At 38.4% G+C, this 17,037-nt stretch overlaps 1 protein-coding gene across 1 annotated transcript; it reads right to left on the reverse strand.

The window, feature by feature from the left end:
- Positions 1–13,827: 13,827 nt before the first annotated feature.
- LOC117983314 (E3 SUMO-protein ligase ZBED1-like) lies at positions 13,828–16,805 on the reverse strand. The gene is made up of 2 exons (XM_034969820.2): positions 16,264–16,805; positions 13,828–16,169 (listed from the first exon to the last, which is right to left on the reverse strand). Exons 1-2 carry the CDS (start codon positions 16,485–16,487, stop codon positions 14,273–14,275), a joined length of 2,121 nt encoding a protein of 706 aa, XP_034825711.1. The 5' UTR covers positions 16,488–16,805; the 3' UTR covers positions 13,828–14,272.
- Between the last annotated feature and the right edge of the window lie 232 nt (positions 16,806–17,037).

Genomic DNA, 17,037 nt, shown 5'->3' on the forward strand with positions numbered 1-17,037 from the left:
TATCAATCTTTATCCAATTTCCTCGCTGTCGGCTAATCGTGTAATTGCTCATTAGAACGATCTTTAGTGCCATATTGTAATGCAGCTGTAAGACCGCGGCCACGGTCGCAGCGGTAAGCGAGGCGGGAGCGGCGGCAAGAGCGGGGCGATGACACAAACCCGTGCAGCTGCATAAAATTATGACTAGCATTTTTAGCTTGTTATCCAGCTATTTCTTTGTTTTTTAACCGCCATAATTTTCTGCAGCAAAAATACTTTGATTTTCAATACAATAGAGACCATAAATAAATAGCATTATACATCGGTACCTACGCATAATAGGCTGCAGCGTAATGCGTTTCAGCGATTGGTGTAATGGTGTCGGACATGACAAACCATATATCCAGGCCGCAATTAGGTCACCTAGGACATTAAACACGTCAATACCAAACGCCTGAACACTATATACCTATACCCAATACGGTTAAGTATACCTAACAGACTACAGTACCCGTAGTACAAAATTTTACGTCTCACCAAACCAAACCAAATTCGAGAGTCGAAATACTTCCGCGTTACAGTAAACTGGATCTTAAATGCCTTGTTTTAAAGCACAAGTTTGTCTACACTTCTACAGCCAGCGCTCCAAGCGGAAACATTGCGAAATTAAAATCAGTGGCATTGAATATTTGACTTTAATTCAAGGCTGTTTAGGTCCATTTTACTGTAACAGGGAAGTATTTCGACTCTCGAATTTGGTTTGGTTTGGTGAGACGTAAAATCTTGTACTACGGTTACTGTGTTTTGTTTACTTTTGATATATGCATCTCTTTCGTTTACACGGAATGTACATTTATTGTGCGTTTCTTGAGAGAGAAAATCGCCTTAGGTAGGTATGTAAAATAAAACAGGAGGGCTCGCCACAAGCCCGCTAAGTCGGCTTGATCTACTCGCAATTGGCCAAATCCCTCTTTATTGAGCAAATAGCACGAATACATACAATTGTCTTCCATGACTCGACGTAAGCGAGAGTTCATTTTAATCAATGGTTCCGTACAAAAAAAATGCTTTTAATTTAGTTATCTAAAAATAATTAGCTTATGCTCGGGACTATTCGTCCGCGTGGACTACACTATCAAACCACTATTTCACCCCCTTAGGGGTTGAATTTTTAAAAATCCTTTCTTATAAAATAAAAATAAAACCTTGTTCTCTTTTCACCATTCTATACAGAGTAGCGAGAAACCGTAAACTTTGGCACCCTTACGTGGTCGACATCCAATCTACTCGCACGGGCGCGTTTGGAACCCTCGTAGCTTTAGTTTTAAGTACTTATTTAATTATCACCACTATATCATCTTACATATTAACAATTTTGACTATCAGTAAGCGTAACATGTTACCTATTCTGAATAAATAATTTGAATTTGAAATGTTTTTGCTCATCGTTTCTGATACGAAGTACGAAATGTCTTCATAGCCTCCGAATACCTTCAAGGCAAGAGTGAATAGGAAACTTCTAGGTAAGCGCGCTCCAACCTAGATCTCATCAGACAAACAGACGGACAGATGGACGCAGGTTCAGAAATAGGGTTACTACCCTTAGCATACTACTACTCGTAGCTTTAGTTTTAAGTTTGCGTAATAATTATCACCACTTTATCTTACAAATCCAACATCTGACTATCAAAAAGAGTAATTTATTACCTATTTTGAATAAATCATTTGACTTTGACTTTGACTTGCATACGGAACCCTAAAAAGGGAGCACAAAACGTCAACGCCAAAGTAAAGCTTCCTAATTTGATGTTGCCGCACGTATGGACAGACCCAATACATCATTATTATCATTGCTACGGAATTCTCCATTCCAACCGCACTGGGGGGGGGGTGAAATTGACATTGTTGTCAATTTCTTTTTGTTTGTTGTCTTGGATGCGGGCCGCCCTTTCATGTTTGTCTTTTTTCTCGTAACGTATTTAAGGGATTTTCTTGATTGCTTCTGATTTTCGGTTTAATCAGCGAAGCGATTTTTTTGAGACTGACTTTTCTATTTGATGAAAAATTACGGATTTCATACAAACTTTTACTCCCTACTAGTTGATGCCCGCGACTTTGTCGGCACTTGAATTTGAACTATCCTTTGTGGACACATATTGGCTACGGTCACCTCGCGTAGAATGTTTTTTTATTCAGATACAAGTTAGCCCTTGACTGCACTCTCACCTGGTGGTAAGTGATGATGCAGTCGAAGATGAAAGGGGTATAACAGTTTTTATTAATACCTACCCCTTTGGTTTATACACGGCATCGTACCGGAACGCTGAATTGCTTGGCGGGACGGCTTTGCCAGTAGGGTAGTAACTAGCCACAGCCGAAGCCTCCCACCAGACGAAAGTGTCGGAGCGAAACGTGCGTCGAGTGTGTTTTAGTGGATTTGTGGGTGGTGCGTAGATATTGCTTACTTGATGGCTGGCTTTTCCTGCGTGTTTAGCAGGGGGAGGGTGGGTGGTGCATGTCGCATGCTGCATGTTGTACCATACAAAGTCCGCTTCAGCGGATAATAGAATAGAAGCTTTTGGTTCTTTGTAAATTTTTGATCAGAATTTATCGCCCAAAGTGTAAAAGCAAAGCAATAAAACCTCGCTCAAACGTCATTACTCAGCGAGATTTCAATGAAATTAGAATTTTAAACTCAAGTGTGCCAGATCGCCGCCGTGTAAATATTTATCTGTTCCCGAACGGAGGGTAGCGTTCTGGCCGCGTTCACACCGAAACGAGCAAGGTGGATAATCAAAGTCAAGTAAAAGTTAAAACATTCCTTTAACGTAGAACTGTATGGCGATTTCGTAAAACCTGCATCAATTATTATTACAATCTCAATTGTTGTGATTGGCTGAATTTATGCTATTCTTGTTGCAACAATGCATTGTAATAGTGAGCGAGCATCAACTAATCAGAGGTGATTGTGATCGTGACATTAAAACTGTCATTCTACGGCAATCGCGCAGCAGATTACTACTATGACAGTTCATAAATTATGCGCCACTCGTTTCTATCAGAATATACTGAAAAGATATCGACAAGAAATTCAACAGCTAAGTAATTTGCGCGACCCGATTCAAAACGCAGAATGTACTGAGGAGACATCGGCATGAAACTCAGCTATTTATTTCAAATAGGTAGCAACGTTTACAATAATAATAAAATATGGGTGTAAAATAGGGGTTTAAAATTTGTTTAGGTACTCCACGCGGACGAAGTCGTGGGCATAAGCTAGTTAAATAATAATGTAACAATATGAAATTGCTCAATATGAAATCTTAAAATTCCTAATTTGCACTAAGTAGGTACTATTCGTGTAGCATTAATTTGGCAAATAATATAATATTCCAAGTGAATGCGAGCCTTACTTGCATATACGATTCAAATTCAAATCATAACACCTAATATAATTAAAATAATGGTTTAAGTACAGTATTTATTTATTTATCAACATAAAATCACAAGCCTTTTTATTTTAAGATGATAAAAAGAAGGAATTTTGCAGTTGTCAAATATTAATGGCACATAATATCTGAATCGATATTCACAAAGAAGTTCAAAAATTCAGTTCTGTGTAAACGCATCCAGCGATTCTCGTCTATAGAATTAACATTTATTAGCCGCTGTAAGAGCTACGTTAATATTAGTTCATTTTATACCTCCGGCTAAATCTACAATTGAATTTCAATTTTCGCTATGTTTAGCCGGCACTCGGTATTCAGAGAGGATAATGTTACAAAAAATTTAATATTTTCTATTTTTACGTATTTTCAGTTACTTTTATGAGCATTCTAGCGTAACTCAAAGATGTTATTTTTATTTATTTTTTACTAGATGATGCCCGCGACTTCGTCCGCGTAGAATTAGTTTTTTTTAAATCCCGTGGGAACTCTTTGATTTTCCGGGATAATAAGTAGCCTATGCCAGACAGACAGACAGACACATTTTCGCATTTATAATATTAGTATGGAAGTATGGATTGTGTGACAGGCTTGCGCTGGACGACAGTCCTGCTTATATCGACTAAGAGCCAGAGCGTGCTAGGCCTTCGTTATTTTATAAAAGCTGAAAGTTTCTCGCGTATTGTCTCCAACGTAGAGAGAAATGATCAGCGACTATGAAGTTTGGGTCATGGTGGCTTTGGGAGATAACAGGTAATAAAGGTCTGAAAAATCTTACGTCAAAGCATAAAGGTCTACATACCTTTTTCAAGATGCACAGTAGCGGACTAGACCTTGTACCTGCGAAAAAATAATCATAGGTAGGTATATCTTAAATATATAAAAGGTGACTGATTCACTGACTGACTGACGGATCTACCAACGCACTGCTCAAATTACTGAACGGATCGGGCTGAAATTTGGCATGCAGATAGCTATTATGACGTAGGCATCCGCTAAGAAAGGATTTTTGAAAATTCAACCCCTAAGGGGGGGAAATAGGGGTTTGAAATTTGTGTAGTCCACGCGGACGAAGTCGCGAGCATAAGCTAGTCTTAAATATATAAAAGGTGACTGATTCACTGACTGACTGACGGATCTACCAACGCACTGCTCAAACTGCTGGACGGATCGGGCTGAAATTTGGCATGCAGATAGCTATTATGATGTAGACATCCGCTAAGAAAGGATTTTTGAAAATTCAACCCCAAAGGGGGTGAAATAGGGGTTTGAAATTTGTGTAGTCCATGCGGACGAAGTCGCGAGCATAAGCTAGTTCAAAATATTACAATTCCCACAATAACTTTAAAAGACAACAGCATTCGCAAGTAAAGATTCGTACCAACTTTAAAGAATACTCATGCATCTAGAGTTTGAACACTTTGAACAGTTTTCGATAGGCGAATTAAAGTTAGCAAAGGCACAGTCGCCTCAACAGTCGCCTCGACCAGACTATCAAAGCGCATACGAGCCTGCATTCCGTACTGCAATTTGTTTTTAAAGTCTTTACTTCGCGAGATTTAAATCCAACCAAGAAAATGGGTTTTCAGAGATGTAGAGTTCTTGTTGACGAATTTAGTTTTTGTTTTTCTAAAACATATTTATTTTTTAACTTAGGTACTGTTACTTGACTTCTGCAGCTTAAAAGGAAAAAATAACTATTATTTCTTTACATTATGCGGTACACCAAATTGAGCATTCTTTTGTGGGCAATAGTATTAATGGATGTATGATTTTTGATTTAATAAAATTAATGATGTTAATGCTTAATTTTTCATCAAGAAGAATGTAAGATTTTTTTTCTTCCATCGGTAACCTACTTAGTAAGAAACTTAAAGTAAGAGTTACATTCATATTAGGTACAACAAAATAAAAATTACCTAAATAGGTATAGATAAGTAGAAAAATATTACATTATTATATTTTAAAAATATTTTGAACACAATAAAGTTTTAATTAAACTTTTTTTTAATACTGGAAGTCAATTAATCTAGGGAAAAAATTACATTTTTTTAAACCAAAAGCTATCTACGTTCGCTTAAGATAATTACTAAAGAACGTCTAGACAGGCAAAATCCTGTGCCTTTCAAATAACGAAACATGAAAGTTTAATTTAGAAAAAGCATTCGATAGTATCGACCATTGGTGCACGCACAAACTTGTATACCCTGTGTACTCGTATCACAACTTGTATCTTCGGGGTTTATCTTATGAGCACACTTGCGACAAAAAGTTGCCTATCTGGTAGGTTAATAGGCAGTTTAGTATTTTTTTTAATAATAGCCAAGTTCGTCATGATGATTGATGACTAATATTCCCCTTTCCCCTCTAACTAAGCGTAAAGTTTATGCTATGAAAAGGTACGACAATAGGGCAACGGGTGAGATTTGAACCGGCAACCTTTTAAAATTCAGTCCAAAAATTCATTAAAACATACCTGGGAAAGAGTGACCGCTATAGCAAAATGGTCTTATAGAAAGTTTGCATCTGTAATCAATGTAGTACAAACTGATACCCGTGGTTTATCCGCGTGGATTTGGGTTTTTAAAACCCCGTGGGTACTCTTTGATTTTCTGGGAGACTATGTCACTTTCCAGTTCTTTAACTATCATGCAAATATTCGTTTCTCCGTTGCGACGTGAATGAAGGATAAACCAACAAACAAATAATATTGCAAGCTGGCTAAAAATCAATTGTGCGATACGAGCATAATATTACAGAGATCGTTCTGAATATACGTAGAATATTCTACCTATACCTTTCTTTGAAATATTTGGAAACCTGACAACAAGTTTGGCAGGTGAAAATATTTCAAAAAATTTAGGTACAGCAATTTCTACATTCCAGCACCTTCCTGGAAGGTCATTTACGGACTAGTGCATTTCAATTTTAATTCGTAGTTTAAGTCTTTTCTGTCGTAAATCATAATAATATCGTTTTGGAAATTTTTGGCAGGATAACGATAGAACAAAAAGTCTTCAGTGTGTTCTTACAAGTAGGTACACTTACCCCGCCGCGATTTTAACAATCGAACTCGGAAACTCTCGTTCGAATGGTAGGCAACTTAGACAAAAGCGTGGCGGAATCAAAAGTACTTTCCAGGGGTTCAGCAGGGTTCCACCTTAGGCCCTGCACTGTTCGAATTGTTCAAACTTTCCCACTTTCGCCATTTCCTTTTATTCGTTCGGGGGAATTTGTCGCATCGATACAAAAAACCAAAGATATATAGAGACTCATACCAAGATACAAAGCATACACAGAATTTTGTATTTGACTACATCAAAAATAAATTATTTCTCAGTGATTATTAAATAGAGCGTCTTCCAAAATACGTAAAATCCACGTCCTTTGTTAGTTTTAAGTGTAAAAACCATTTTAAATTATTTATTAAACTTAAAAAAGTACGTCATTATGATGTGACGTCACATTCTAGTATTTCATAGAATATTGCATACTAAGTGCGCGTTTTGACGTTTGATAAAAAGTTACTGATTTGACTAGTTGTCAAATACCGTATTGTTCTAAATAAGAAATTCTTGCCCCAATACTAATATTTGCAAATTGCTGACACTTCCCGAACACAATGTAATTTTTTCGAATCGTTATATTTATTTTCTTTCATTACCTATCTCTATTCATACCGATAAATGCGATTGTCAGTCTAGGTATGTGTCTGTCTGCTTGTCTCTCAGTCTATCACGTTTTCACGGCCCATCCGTTCAATCTATTTCGGAAATCATCCAGTTCTATACATTATAAAAGTACTTATAAACTGACTAAATGACACACTTAGTAAAATAACAAGCATAAGTACAGCTGAAATCGAGCAACTTTACTAAAATTCTGTTCCATAAATTTACTGGACAGGATTTTTTTTTAATGAACCAAAATTCTTGATTGCATGTCTTTTATTAATTCCTACCTTTTTCATGTCATGATTATTTAGGATCCATTTCCATAACATGAGGATGTAAATATCTTGGATTTTTATATCAACAACTTTTCGAGTTTCTTTTTATTCGTTCGGGAGGAATTCGTCTGTTAAATTATTATTTCTAGTTCTTTTCTTCCGAGGCTCTTGGTTTGAGGCGGTCCAAGTGACGGAATACTTTGAGAAGAGCTGTTAATCTTGCTTTCTTCGCACTCTCTCGGAAATAAATAAGTTAGGCGTGAAACTTTGAATGTCACTGTCGAATTCTATTAACATGAAACTTTTTTCCCGCTATGTAAAAATACTTCGAGTCTGATATTTATTGATTTAGATTACTAAATCTATCGATATTATTTTGTTAATAAAATTTTATCTAAATATATAAAATTCTGTGTATAAAGTCCTGACTGACTGACTGTCTGACTGACTTATATATCAACGCACAGCCTAAACCGCTGGTCTTAGAGACATGAAAGTTCCTCGGTGTGTACTTTGTAAAGAGTAGGTATCCATTAAGAAAGGATTCTTCGAAATTGATTTTCTTAGCGGATGCCTGCGTCATAATAGCGATCTGCATGCCAAACTTCAGCCTGATCCATCCAGTAGTTTGAGCTGTGCGTTGATAGATCAGTCAGTCAGTCAGTCACCTTTTCCTTTTATATAACATTTAGATAAATAAACTTACCTTACCTTACCTTAATTGCTTAAAACACACATACATAAGTACCTACCTACCTAGCTCCGAAAGTTATAGGTGCATACGTGGGAACCCCCGACTACCCGAAAAGGAGGCGGCCAACTTAACCACTAGACTATCACGGCTGTTGTATAGCGTTGAACATCTAGTAGGCAGAATTAATTCCAAAATTATTACACGTAGTTTAGATGTTAAATTCCAATCAAAAGCGGCAGGTATCTCGCGTTAACATCTCTTCCTCATTACGACGTAGGCTGTGCGATATAATTAATTAAGATATACAGCATCCCCGTGGCAGATTTATACCTCTTATCGCGCCGTGCCGTGTTGGATTGAGCAAACAATCTTATAGGCGCTGAGTTACTGGCTTCTATTGATCTGAAATTACCTAGGTGAGATGTTATTATGAAGTACCTACTTACGAAGAGACGGGCGGTTTCAGACTAGCGTATTTTTTTGCGCGTATACGGTCGTTTCAGTATACGCGCTTACACGCGCGCTACATTATACGCGCTTCAAAAAACCGGACTCGCGTATACGGGCATATTTCGGCGTGTTCGCTCGGTGGCCCGGTGGGTGGTGGTCTCTCGCAGCTCGCTCTTATACGAGCTTAGAAGCGCGTCAACGCTCGTACGAGTTGAGCGTGTGCCAGTACCCGTAGTACAAAATTTTACGTCTCACCAAACCAAACCAAATTCGAGAGTCGAAATACTTCCGCGTTACAGTAAACTGGATCTTAAATGTCTTGTTTTAAAGCTCAAGTTTGTCTACACTTCTACAGCCAGCGCTCCAAGCGGAAACATTGCGAAATTAAAATCAGTGGCATTGAATATTTGACTTCAATTCAAGGCTGTTTAGGTCCATTTTACTGTAACGCGGAAGTATTTCGACTCTCGAATTTGGTTTCGTTTGGTGAGACGTAAAATCTTGTACTACGGGTACTGAAGGCGCACCTATACGCGCCTTCATGCGCTTCCAAAAACGAGCTCATACGCGCGTATAAAACGCTAGTCTGAAACCGCCCTAAGAGGCGTTTCAATAGGGTATTAAAATTAGGTGATTTTTTGTATAGCGCTAGTTTATGGGGCTAGAATTCATTATTAAAGAGAATAATTTAAAATTAGGTAATAATAAAAATAATAATTGTGATATAATTTAATAGTTGAGTCATCAGACGAGTCACAGGGAGCCGCTGGCTTCAGGTGGCGCAAGACTGGCGTGTGGAAATCCTTGCGAGAGACCTGTGGCCCTACCGCGGTTGTTTGACAGCTACAATGTGACGATCGCAATCATCTCTGATTGGTTAATGCTCGCTCACTATTGGCTACAATGCATTGATGCAACAAGAATGGCACAAATTCAGCCAATCAGAACAATAATTGAGATTGTAATAATGATTGATGCAGGTTTTAGACAATCGCCCTGCTGTGTTTAGCAATGGACGTATGGAGGATGATGACCTAATTAATTAGTTTAAATACATCTACAAATTATTAATGGAGAACTACTCAAACATTAGAACTACCAACTATTTGGGGGCACATATTACCGAATCGTGTTAGTGATAAAGTACCCTTTGCTATTAAAAGCCAAAGATAACATCTGAGCGAGGCATCAATATTAATTTTGCTCTCGACTCGCTCGAGGGCTCGATTGTAAAGGCGGCCTCTTGTAGCCTTTATTGTTTTACGAGGAACCTGTAATTAATGAAAAAGTACCTATCTAGCCGGAAACGGAGTTTTCGAGGTGTTTTTATTTATCTTCGTTATCACTTTCTTTTGTGACTTTATTTCTTTCTTTTGTAACTATTTTATTTTTGTTATTGATTCTTTATTGCTGCACATCAAAACATGCAGTTTTAATGCTTTTCATTTTTTAATGTCACTAGGCCCCGGCAGAAGTTTGAAATTTTATCTAAATAATATACCTAAAAGGAAAAGGACTGACTGCCTGACTGATCTATTAACGCAAAGCTCAAACTACTGGAAGGATCAATTCAATTTCAAACAAAATTCAAACAAAATCAATTCAAGGTAGGTAGGTCTTATAGCTGACATTCGGGGAAAAATTACATCACACAAATAGTAGATTATTAACCTAGGGGATAAAACAGTGTCTTTTGTCGCGGGTGACGATTTAAGTTCACCCAAGACTAAGACAGCTTTATCACCAAGGTAAATAGGAACTCTACTTTTCGTACCATTTGCGAAAAATATAACACAATAATAATATGAGATAAGCATATTTTATTAAACGTAAGTATTTATAGAACATTAACTTATTTATAACTGAAATTTGGCAAGCAGATAGCTATTATGACGTAGGCATCCGCTAAGAAAGGATTCTTGAAAATTCCCTAAGGGGTAAAATAGGGGTTCGAAATTTGTGTAATCCACGCAGACGACGTCGCGGGCATAAGCTAGTCCAGCGATTACCACTAGGTAGGGATAAGACTTCGGCGCTTGGACGCCCATTTGCAGTCTTCGAAAGGTCCGTATAAAGGTTCGTACGCACCTGAGCGGCGCGGCGCGGCGCTTCAGTCCGACTGCAGAACGCGTCACCTCAGGCCGCTCGACGGTGCCTACCGCACTACAACTTCAGTACGCGGCACCTCGCGTCACTTGCGCGTCACTTTTATACCCGTTAGCGTACGAGCGCGAAGCGCCGTGCCGCGCCGCTGGGTATGTCGCACTAGCGTCACTGCACCACTGCGCGTCGCTTCGCTGCGCTTCAAAATATTCTCTCCAGCCGTGCCGCGCGGCAACGCGCGGTGAAGCGCTGTGCAGCGCCGCTCTAGTGCGATATGCGCCATACAAAATGATAGAAATGATATTTTGACGCTCTGTGCCGCGACGTGCAGCTCGCTGAAGCGCCGCGCCGCGCCGCTCAGGTGCGTACGAACCTTTAGTATATCCGTAGAACTAGACTTGAGGTCTCACTAATAAAAAAGCCAGACAATAACATCCTTCTATAGCACTCATCCCGCAATAAGTTCACATAATCCAGAGGATTTATTCCGCACGCCTCACTGGCAGGGGTTCCGTGTGTCTTTTCTGTTTTTTAGGGTTCCGTACCTCAACAGGAAAAAGCAACCCTTACCTATAGGATCACTTTGTTGTCTGTCTGTCTCTCGGTCTGTCAAGAAACCTACAGGGTACTTCCCGTTGATCTAGAATCATGAAAATATGGCTGGTAGGTAGGTCTTATAGCAGACATTAGGGAAAAAATCTGAAAACCGTGAATTTGTGGTTACAGCACACAAAAAAAAATTGTAGTCATGAACTAATAATTAGTATTTTAAATTATTATCGAAGTAAGATAACTATGTCAAGTCACATATGAAAGGGCTTCACCTGTGCATTCTTAAACAGATTTTTATTTATTTTTAGCATCATAGTTTTTTAATTATCGTGCAAAATGTTGTAGTACGGAACCCTCATTGCGCGATGGCGGTTTTTTTATTTTTTATTATTTGACTTTTCCGCTCTCGTCTCCCAGATGCAGGAGGCTGCGAGTGACGTATTGACTCCATGTTATAAGATGACTCATGTGACTTTGTTTTATGAGATACGGGGAAATTGAAGATAGATGTGAATGAGACCCCCAAGTTGAAGTTTTGTTGCGATAGTTTTTTTTTTTCGTATCGCAATCATGTGTTACGCACAAATGAAATCTATTTTATTATTCATAAAATTTGATAAGATACTAAGGTAGTTTATTACCAGGCTGGCCAATTGCTAATTAGCAGACGCACCATCTATAAATATAAAAGAAAAAGCTGACTGAATGAGATGCAGATACTCGTAGCTATTATGACATAGGCATCCGGTAAGAAAGAATTTTTGAAAACTCAACCCCTAAGGGGGTGAAATAGGGATTTAAAATTGGTCTACTCCACGCGGACAAAGTCGCGGGTAATAAGCTAGTTGAGAATATAATGTAGAACTCTCAGGCATGTATTCGCTCATTGTTTTTCTTCACCGTTAAAGCATTGCTTTAATGACCCTGACTAGAAACCATCGCCTGACCCTAAAAAGTAAAAGGTGCGTGCCCCTCCCCCCCCCGAACCCCGGACCTCAAGAATAAACGCCCACGCACAAACCCAGCATATTAAATTTTACCTCACAATAAGAAAATCTGAAAGGGGGTTGTCCCTATTGGACTATCTAATGCCGAATCTATCGAGGCGCCTTCCATACACCATAAGACGGTTAAATGAAGTGGAAAATTAGGGGGTTTACGGCACTGACCGGCGGACGCCAATAATAACGATAAAATCTTCCCCGATCATATAAATAAAGCGAAAATATGAGGCGAAAAGTGAATTCAGATGTCGATTTATTGTTATGTTTATGCATAGGTAATGTAATGGACTAAGAGCCAGCGCGTGCCAGACCTTCGTTATTTTATAAAAGCTACGTATAGTCCCCAACACATGGACCAGCGATCGGTGACTATGAAGTTTGGATCATGGTGACTTTGGGAGATAACGGGTAAGTAAAGGTGAAAAAAAATCTTACGTCAAAGTACTTATAAAGTCTAACTTTTTTATATTTTCTTCGAATTAGTATTAGAAATCACGCCAGACACTTAGTATAGTGGCATCCCTCTGCCAGACACCCTTAATCTTTTAAACTTTAAGGGCGTCTGGCAGGGGATTGGCACGACAAGGGCGCCGATTCTCTTGTCTTTCTCTAAACTAAATTTAGAGTATACCTTTGCATCTTTTTCTTTTTATTATTGCTAAAAAAGGTCGAAACATGAATTTTACATTTAAAGACTCTAAATTTTATAAATAGGCTCGCGACTGGCAGCTAAAGTCACGAGGTTTGACGGCTCTAAATTAAATTTAAAACTGTCAAACCGTGTCTATCCTTCTCATATTATATTAGTAAGAAGAGGATGTGAATACTCTAAAATTTAGGTGTGCTCAGAATCAGTACCATGGTTTCAAAGTGTGAAGTCAGCGTGATAAACTATGACCTTTTAATTTGAGAGGAGACCCATGCTCCGTAGTGACTGGCTCACTACTGAGCACGGTTCGATCATGAGATTGTCTCGTTTTGTGCATAGAAGTAGGTACTACCCTTATAACGTGGTATAGAAAACAGATGGGCACGTAGTATCAAGTAATAGCCCTCAACGATTTCGTAGACTGACTTTAGGCGCTTTGGGGGCGGTATTATGGCGAATTTCCCGCAAAAGCGTTAATTATTATAGTCTAGTGCACCTACGAGAGCCCCTCCTACCAACAGAGTCTCCTCTAACATTACCATCTCAATATCATCCTCATACAACTCATACATTGGCTGCTTGAAACACAAAGTCAAACACGCTTACTTTACTAAACCATCAATGTACAACGTAGTGAATTGTTCATAGCATCGGAGTTGTAACGAGGTAATCCCACGGATTCCGGATTGCGTAGAAAGAAAATCTTTTGTATCAATTCAAAAAGCAAAACACAAGTGGTCTAATTTTGTATAATTATAATGAAAGACTTTTTATAACATTATGAAAGGTCAAGGTTTATGTTCGTGAAAACAATTCTCAGTTGCTTTTCAACGGCTTTATTAAATACAAAGTTGTTTGAATTTTTAGAATGATTTCAATTTAACACACATATTTTATTTTAAAACTACCTACCTACATTTGTTCATAATAGTTACACATACCTACCTAGAATATTAGACTAAGTATTAAGTACAGAGGAATGTGCAGTGCTCAGACTAGGGGTGTGCGCCGAAGCTTCAATCGTCGGCGGCGGGCGCCGGTCAAAAATCGGCGGCGGCGGCGTGATTTCGGCGTGACTTCGGCGTGAAGAATTGAAATAAAACTGCATAATTTGATTTGAGATTTATTTCTATTAGAGAAACAGTCTTGTTTTTACCAATATCTCTAGCATAAACATTGGTATAAAATTGCACAATCAACAAATATCAGCAAAATAGCAGTAAGTAAGTAATTGTTACTAACGCCAAAAATAAAAACAAACAAAAATAAACGGCGGTAATTATGATCAACAAATATAAAATTTTTGTTAAAATTTCCACAATCAGAAAAATAAAAGTAATTATAAGTAGGTAATGGCTGTTTTACAACAGCAGTAATTATCATTGAAAAATATAAGTTTGGCACCAAAATTAACAGTAAACCAAGATCAGCATAATAAAAATAAAATTAATTAACGGCTGCCTTGCAACGGCTGTAATTATCATGCACAAATATAATTTTGTCCACTCGTGATGGACTTAAACGAGACCTTTTTGCCGTTACTGTCAAACCGGCAATAGAAAACACTCTCTCGCTGGGCGTGCTTGTAGCAGGCACTGATAAAATAGCCTTCGCTAATTTGTACAGTAACGGAAATGCTGCTTGTCTTTCTTGCCAATATTTAATAACATTGCCGTCTTTCAAATCACTGGCATTACAAGATACCAAATACTTCAGGCATTCTTTCTCAATAAAATCTTGTCCATCATCATTAAACGTAACTGCATGTTTTTCAACAAGTTTGACCAGAAAATTGTCTTGGTCACCTTTATTTGACGTACTAGAGCGGCTGAATTGCGCCTCAAGTTCACACGCTGGCACTACTTCTTTGATGCAGTTGACCAAAAAGTCCACTCTTGTCGTATTGTTACTTTCCATAAAATTATCTATTTCTTGTAATTTTGTAAATCTGCAATCTAGCAAAGCAGCTGCTACAATAATTTTGGTGATTGGGAATCTGTGATTGAGCATTTCCGCCATATTTCTTTTCATATGCAACATTACTAACTTTTCATCGTCATTCAAAGCTTCACATGCATCTTTTATTTCTGATCTGAACACTAAGGCGAAATTGATTGAGCAATTTGTCTGTGTACATAAAACTTCCGTAATTGGTTTAAATTTTGTCAAAAACTTAGTCAGATCTTCAATGAGTTCCCATTCCTTATCATCAAATTTAAGTTCCGACATGTTATATTTTGCAAGCATGGCGTTCACTGGTTTTCGGTTGCACTTACTACTTAAACTTTGTAGCATCGATAAAGTACTGTGCCAACGAGTGGGTGTTGCTGATTTAATCGATGGCACAGATAATGATGCTGATGATGTAGTGGCTCTAGAGAAATAAACCTCAGTCCCCTCGTCTGACGGTACGTCTGACTCTGGTACAGGATCAAATGGAAAGTTCTCGTCATCTTCAAGGTGGTCATGAACATCATCAATTTCTGTCAAAATTCGGCGCTGTTCCTTGTCAGCTTCTTCTTCAATTTCAGGCAATCTATATCTCAGTGTTTTGACAACTTTCTTGCATTTTACCACGAGATTTTGTACTTGGGGAGTTTTTTTGATACCGTCTACTGTTACAAGATTATGCAAACCGTGTCCCAGACATAAGTGGCTTTGAATTCCTTGCAAATTTTGAGATATGCGCTTTACATTTGCTCCAGAATCAGTAACAAGATACAAAGACTTTCCTTCGAGGCCAAAGGAAGATATAATACCTTGAGTAAATGCACTTAAAGCTTCTCCAGTCTTTTTGCCCTCAAATAATCTTGTAGCCAAAGTATAATTTTGCATTTCATTGGCATCATCTGCTATATATTGCAGAGTATACGTTATGTAGCTGCAACGTCGGTAAAGATCTTGCCAAAGATCTGTTGTAAGAGCTGCATGGGTTCCAATTTTTGCCAGGATATCTTGCTTGATGTGTGCTAGCATGCAGTCGTATATATCACTTAACGCCTCTCTAGAAACGGTGGTTCGAGAAGGTAAATCTTCTATTTTGTATATGACATTATATTTGATCAGGAAGTCTTTGAACCCCTCATTACTAACAGTATCGAATGCTGTGAGGGATCGACAGAGCCACAAACATAAATCCCTTGCAAGCATCCACTTATTTTGGCTTTTTGAAGATGATGGAGCAGATGTCGTCGGACGTGATAGTGATACTTTGAAAAATGTTGTTAAACTTTTGGATGTCGCAGCAGCAGGGTTTTTTTCTTCCAATAATGAATGGTCGTCTTTCAAATGGCGTATCAAATTTCCTGTACTCGCTTTAGAACTGTAGGACTTAATTTTGACACTGAAAAAAAAATAGAACAACAACTTATATGTAGTACGTACTTAATATTATTGAAAATATTGAAATTCGAAAATAATTCGATATTTTTACTCACCATCCAAACGGACTGTCAGGGACCTGATTTTTCGCATTTTCTAGACAGCTCGAGCAAAAAACTTGTTCAGTAAACACATATTTTCTTTTGCCTTCGTTTTCAAGTATTAATTGTCCGAAGTATTTCCACGAAAAACTGTTTTTTGATTTAGAAAATAGTGGATTTACAGTAAAATGTTTTATTTTTACTTTGTTTATATCAATTTTATCGCTATTTTCTTCCATAACTGATAAGCAATTGTAACGTACTTAAAAACGCGTCTATTACGTAACACAAAGAGCAAGTAAATGAACGAAGCGGGTGGAACGGTCAACGGGGGTGTGCGGTGAGTGCGATCTCAAAAGGCGGCATGAATCAAAGGCGCGGTGCGGTACTCGTATCAAAGTAGCGCGGTGTCTGCGCAGCGTATCTATGTGAGGGAGTTCCCCGCTCGGTTATTCGATAATAATAATAAGTCGCGCCGATTTTACGCCGACGGGCGATCGGGCGGCGGCGGCGTCAAAAGAATGTCGGCGGCGGCGGCGGGTCGGCGCGGCGCACACGTCTAGCTCAGACAAGCCGCCAAGCGCTTACGAGCACGAAGAAACCAATATTGTAAGCGTTTTTTCTTTTTGTGTGGAAATAAATAAAATAAATAAAAAATTGAATTCACCAATCTTATCTTTTTTTTTCATTTATTCAGAGACAAGTTAGCCCTTGACCGCAATCTCACATGGTGGTAAGTGACGATGCAGTCGAAGATAGAAGCGGGCTAACCTGGAATGGGTATGGCAG

The sequence above is a fragment of the Maniola hyperantus genome, chromosome 6 (genome assembly GCF_902806685.2).
Source record: "Maniola hyperantus chromosome 6, iAphHyp1.2, whole genome shotgun sequence".
NCBI lineage: Eukaryota > Metazoa > Arthropoda > Insecta > Lepidoptera > Nymphalidae > Maniola > Maniola hyperantus.